The 6,410-nt window shown below is 46.8% G+C and overlaps 1 protein-coding gene across 2 annotated transcripts in view; it reads right to left on the minus strand.

Annotated features, from left to right (window-relative positions):
* The window catches only part of TRIM67 (tripartite motif containing 67), a 117,914-nt gene extending 112,784 nt beyond the window's left edge, over positions 1–5,130 (minus strand). For both annotated transcript variants that reach the window (XM_040350944.1, XM_040350943.1), the window contains exon 1: positions 4,062–5,130. In XM_040350944.1, coding sequence (XP_040206878.1) covers positions 4,062–4,964 — 903 coding nt within the window. In that variant the 5' untranslated portion in view covers positions 4,965–5,130. The remainder of the gene's footprint in view (positions 1–4,061) is intronic.
* Positions 5,131–6,410: the final 1,280 nt, after the last annotated feature.

Consider the following 6,410-nt stretch of genomic DNA (forward strand, 5'->3'; position numbering starts at 1 on the left):
GCAGCACTACTTCTACATTTATATTTCCCTACGCTTCCCCCCCCCCCCCCCCATGACATAAAAGGTTATGTAAAGGAAGGAAGGGACGGGCAGAGGAGCTGGGCTAGCATAGAGGGTAATTACACCCTTCTAGAAGAGGATAGAACTGGAAAGGTGGGAGAGTTTGTGCCATAGAATTGGCTATTTAAATTTTCTAGCAAGTTCAAGGGTACATTGCACATGACCAGAAACTTATTTATGGAAGAAAAAAAGTAACTAAGCATGTAAAATACTTTGATTTTTGTGCCTTTTCCTGTAGTAATTTTAAGTTGGTAACAGGGTCTCTTTGAAGAACAGCTGGTAATGTGCATTACGTTGTATATTAACATGTTGTGGCTCATTCATTTTGATGGGCTGCCACAAACCACACCAAGGGCTGTGGTGTAGTGCAATGCACTTTTGTTATTATGGTGCATTGGTGTGTCATTAAGAATGAATGGCACCGCAGTGCACCAACGTACATAATGAGTAAGTGCAACACAACAGCCTGAACCCAGCCACCACGTTTCATGTCACGCATTTAAGTATTTTTGTGATGCCCGAATACATTTATTTGATATTTTAACATCAATAAACCATGGAAATATGAATAAATTCATATTGAAGTACTTTGAGCATGTAGTGAGTTATAAGCCATACTGTTTAAAGTGGAAATACAATCAAGTTGTTTTTTTTGTGTTTGCATAGGGTTAAAAAAAGGTTACAACCCTTGTCAGGTTTTTATAGCTGTGTCTCCAAAATAAGAGACAATCTTGACTTTAAAGGGGCTCTGAAGCCTAAAGCCATACCATAATGCATTCTATTCATTAAGGTAAAAAACCTTCTTGCGTAACAGAATCTCCCCCTGCCCCCCTCCCCTTATATTTACCTAAGCTCATTCTAGATCCAGAAAGCTCTCCTGGATCTGTCTCTCCTCACTGGACCAATTGATAGCAGCAGGAGCGGGGGGCAGGGGCAAGTCACCCGGTCTGTATTAATAGACTCAAACAGGGCAGCTCAGGTGCGAGCCTGCATGAGTGCCCCCATAGAACGAAGCTTCCTATGGGGCACTCACTAAAGAGGAGGAGCACCAGCGGGGGACTCCAGAAGAAGCGGATTGGGGCTGCATTGTGCATTGCACAGAGAAGGTACATATGACATGTTTATTACTTTATTTTGAAAAAAATAAACCTGTAGACCCCTTTCACCCCTCAGCTGCAAACCCAGTGTGAAAGCCCAAGTGCTTTCACACTGGGGCGCTGCGCTGGCAGCGCATAAAGAAAAGTCTTGGCAGCAGCTTCTTTGCAGTGCTTTAGGAGCGGTGAACTCACCGCTCCTAAAGCGCAATCAATGAAATCAATGGACAGCGGAGCCGAACCGCCAGCAAAGCGCCAATGCAGTGGTGCTTTGCGGGCGCTAACCCTTTTCGGCCACTAGCGGGGGTTAAAAGTGTTCCGCTAGCGGCCAAAAAGCGCTGCAAAAACAATGGTAAAGCACCGCTAAGAATAGCAACGCTTTACCGCCGATACCTGGGCACTTTCAGTGTGAAAGCAGCCTTAATATCACTTAAACATTTGACACTGGATCAAATGACCCAATGTGGAAATGTCCTCCATGTTCCTTTTTCTTTGACATTGCTGGGCACAGAAATAACAGCCTTACAGAAGGTCTAACTTTCTGAATTCTTCCTAAAAGTTTGGCTAAAGTTCCTCTTTAAACAGCCATCTCGATCAAGCGATGTTGCACGAGAGACTTGCCTGTCTGGGTCTCTCCCTCCTGATTGGCTGAGACATAGCAGCGGGAGTCAATAAAAAGTCAAAGTCGGTGAGCCAATAAGGAGAGAGAGGGGTGGGGTCAAGGCATGGACCCCTGTCTTAATGGACACACAGAACAGCGACTCAGCTCGGTTCCCCCCCATAGCAAGCTGCTTGTTTTGTGGGGACACTCGGCAGGAGAGAGGGACCAGGAGAGCCAGTGATGGACCTGAGGAAGGGCTAGGCTGCTCTTTACAAAACTACTGCTCAGAGCAGGTAAGTATGACAGGTTTGTTATTTTTATACAAAATAAAAAAAACAAGACTTTAGTATCACTTTTAGAAGCTGATTGGCTACCGTGCACAGTTGCATCAGATTTTGCACTATTCAGGTTTAGTAAATCAACTCCTTATAAGTTCCTGAAATTGTAAAGTGGTAATTAAAAGTTAGTACAATAAATCCTACATCCTACAATTTCCATCTGCTCTAAAAGCTGAACTCCAGGCAGATTTAAAAATCTTTACTGTTTTAAATGCATTTGAAATGCAGTGCTCTTACATGAATCATTATTGACATCATCCCCTGTAGTCCTCCATACATCAGCTCCCAAAAGGGGCATCCCCCTCTTGGACCAATCAGACTCTGCTACATACATGAACATATGCCAGCAAAGCTGATGATCAGGTGAGTGAAATTACCTTATCAGTCTGCTGCTGCTCCTATACTGTCTAATCTCAGGTTGGTGATCAAGCTGTATTGCTTAAAGCGGAGTTCCATGCAAAAAGAGAGAGAACTCTGCCTCAAACAATTGCCCCCCCCCCCCCCCGGATATTTTTTTTCCGTCCTATGTTGCTGCAACAAGGTACGTCACTTCCACGGTTGCATCTGTCCTTCCTCCTCCCCCCCCCATTGCCGTCTGGGACCTGTGCATCCTAGAAGACGATGGGGCCATTTGGAAAGCGCTGCACGACTTGCACTTGCGCAGTAGGAAACCGCTTTACTGTCGGTTTCCTTTACTTGCAATACCGGTGCCTGCACCCAAAGCCGATGGATGGATCGGCTTGGGGTGCCGACATCGTGGACTCCCTGGACAGGTAAGTGTCCTTATATTAAAAGTCAGCAGCTACAGTATTTCTAGCTGATGACTTTTACATTTTCTTCCCAGGCTGGAACTCCGCTTTAACTGCAGTGCAAAAAAGTTAGGTCACCAGGCTGGCTATGTTGTCTAGAAAGACCTTTTCATTTTCAAAACTACAAATATTTTGACAGGTGGAGCCACTTATAGTGTGCATTTAGACCATAGGCGTGCGCGGGGGGTGTGCCTGGGCACACCCTAATCACTCCTGAGGCACTGATTCCCCCTGTTAATTCTTCAAAGCCCCCCAACAGAGCTCCTAAAAAAAATAGTAACACAAAATGCTTGTTGTATTATGTACAATGTATTGTGCACTGTTATCCACACAATAAAGACTTTGTGAGAAAAAAAAAATGCTAATAAAATTGTAAAAGATTATATAAAATTAAAATTGTAAGGAACAAAAAATAAAAAATAAAAACTAATGCCACCGTTCACTGCCCTACTGTTTTTACATGTACAGTAAAACCTTGGTTTGTAAGCATAATTCATTCCAGAATCATGCTTGTAATCCAAAGCACTTGTATATCAAAGCATTTTTTCACAGGGTATAAAAGAGAAGAGAGACACCTCTAAGTGTAGCAATAAGTTGCTAAATGTTGTACCTTCATTAAATGTAACCATATTGCTACATTTAGAGGCTCCTCTCTTCTTTTTCATACTCAGTTGTGACATGACGCTACTTGTATATCAAGACATCGCTTGTATATCAAGGCAAAATGTATTAAAACATTTTGCATGTCTTGCAAAACGCTCTCAAACCAAGTTATTCTCAAACCAAGGTTTTACTGTATTTATAAGAGTGTGTGTGTGTGTGTGTGTGTACATACATACGTATGTACATACATATGTACACACACTCTTATAAATACAGTAAAACCTTGGTTTGAGAGTAACTTGGTTTGAGAGCGTTTTGAAAGACATGCACACAGCTGTGTGTGTGTATATATATATATATATATATATATATATATATATATATACACACACACACACACACACACACACACGTGTTTGAGCTTTGGGGTGCACACCCTAATGCAATAGACTGTGCACACCCACCTATGATTTAGACATTGTTTTAGCAGTTTACCCCGAGTTCAGTTTTCACAGAAGTAATTTTAAGCATAAATAGACATATCTCCAGAACTGACCTTGTGTTGCTTCCACATAATCCCCAGTGCTTTCATCTCATGCTTGGCATGCTTTCCTTCCTGCTGACACTGGTAGCACACAGGTGTCCTACAATGCAGACAATACATGCTGTAGTTCTCCAGCTCATGGTCGGTGCAGGTTGGGAATTTTCTAATGAAGTTGGGTGGTGCTACAGCTGTGCAGAGCGGCTTTAGTCTATTAAAGCTGGAAGGTGCTAGCTGAGCAGGTGACACCAGCCTGTGCTTGGCGAAGGGTCCTCTGGTGGGGTGACACTTTTTCTGGCAGGAAGAACAGTAAAGCACATCACATTGCTCACACATCACCGCGGCCTCTGCTGGGTTGGTGTCACACAGCTGACACCTAGCATGGCTCAGTCCTCCAGCCGCCTCCAGCGTTCCGCTGCCCTCTGCGTCCGCCTGCGCTGCCCCGCGTTCCTGCTGATATCTCTGCACTATTGTCTCCAGCAGTCTATTGCGCTGAAAGCCCCGCAGTCCCCTCTCATCCAGGGAGGCGCTGCGGTGACACTGCGGACAGGTGATGGAGGAAAAACTACACAGGCTGCCATGTAGACCCCGGGAGGAGGCTCCAGCCGAGGCCCCTAAGCTTGGAGCAGGAGCCGGAGGCAGCACCCTAACCCCATTAGGTGACTTGAGGCTGGGGGTGTAGGAGCCGTATCCGCTGTCTGTCTCGCTGTGCAGGCTCATCTTATCCAGGTATTCCGGGTAATCGTAGTCTGCTCCCATCAGCATCATGGGCCTGGCAGCATGAGGTAGGTGCTCGCTTTCTGGGGTCTGCACTACAATGGTGCGGGCACAGGGCAGGCATACGTTGTGTGAGCAAGGCAGGATCAGCGGGTCCCGGAAAAAGGAACCACAAACCGGGCATTTCAGCTCTTCCTCCATGGCTGGTATGTGTGTGTGTGTTGGGGGGGGGGGGGGGTCTTCTTCTATAGCCTCTCCTTTACATACACTGATGTCATGAGAATAGACAGGGCCAGACCCACTCAATAAAGCTCTACAAAGATCACAGGCAACCGAGGGAACAGCACAACATAGACAATAAAGAACAAGCCAAGAGGTGGGGAGAAACGCTCATGTACGCCTGGTGATAAATTCCAGGCTCGGCATAGGAAACAATGAGCTAGTAGGTGTCACGAGAGATACGCATAGTGTGTAAAAAATAAAGGCATGCAATGGGGGGGAACAAAGAGGACATGGAAGGGTAGGTGGTAGGGATGGAAGAAAGGTGGTAGGGATGGAAGGGAAGGTGGTAGGGATGGAAGGGAAGGTGGTAGGGATGGCAGGTACAGGATTGCCTGCCTTTGCCAGTGCTGAGGTCCTCTTCTTTTCTATACGCCTCCTCCACAGACAGAATAGACGCCGCTAGGTTCAGTGCTTTACTGAGATTCAGCGCCCGCGGACAGCACCTTACTGCTTGGTTCAGCGCCCGCGGACAGCACCTTACTGCTTGGTTCAGCGCCCGCGGACAGCACCTTACTGCTTGGTTCAGCGCCCGCGGACAGCACCTTACTGCTTGGTTCAGCACCACAAGCCAGCGGACAGCACCACAAGCCAGCGGACAGCTGAGACTGAATGGATACGGCTGGTTTCAGCACCACAAGTCAGCGGATAGCGCCTCACTGCTGGATTCAGCACCACACATCCAATGGAAAGCGCCTTACTGCTAGATTCAGCATCACAAGTCAGTGGACAGCGCCTTGGCTGAAACGGAAAGGATTCGGCTGGTTTCAGCACCACACGGTAGCGGACAGCGCCTCCCTGCTAGATTCAGCTCTACACATCCGATGGACAGCGCCTAGGCCGAGACAGCATGGACGCTACTTGATTCAGCACCATACGACAGTAGACATCGCCTCCCTGCTGGGATTCAGCACCACCAGCCTGCGGACAGCTCTTTGGCCGAGCCTGGTTGGACTCTGCTTGATTCTGCCCCAGGATCCGGCACCACCAGACAACACAGAATGGAGGCTGCTTGATTCAGAACCACACGCCAGCAGACAGCACCTTGGCCAAGCCGACAAGTTGATCCTCCTTCTTCATCAAGCTGACACCTAGAAAAAATAAATCCTTCCTTTTTTTTTTTTTTGCCTCTGTGATCTCTCACCAGATAACCTCATAAAAGCATCCAGCCAGGCAGTGATGAGTACAGCTGTTTTGATTTGCCTGGCAGGACAGATGAGAAAAGGAAAGGAGGAGGAGGAGGAGGAGGAGGGATCTTGCCGGGGGAATAAAAATAAAGAAGAGGGAGGGAGCAAGAATAAAATGCTGTTGGCAAATAAGTGTGAGGCTTGCTACAAATAGCCCTGGCCTGAAGATTAGGCAAGACAT

This window comes from Rana temporaria, chromosome 4 (assembly GCF_905171775.1).
Source record: "Rana temporaria chromosome 4, aRanTem1.1, whole genome shotgun sequence".
NCBI classification, from domain to species: Eukaryota; Metazoa; Chordata; class Amphibia; order Anura; family Ranidae; genus Rana; species Rana temporaria.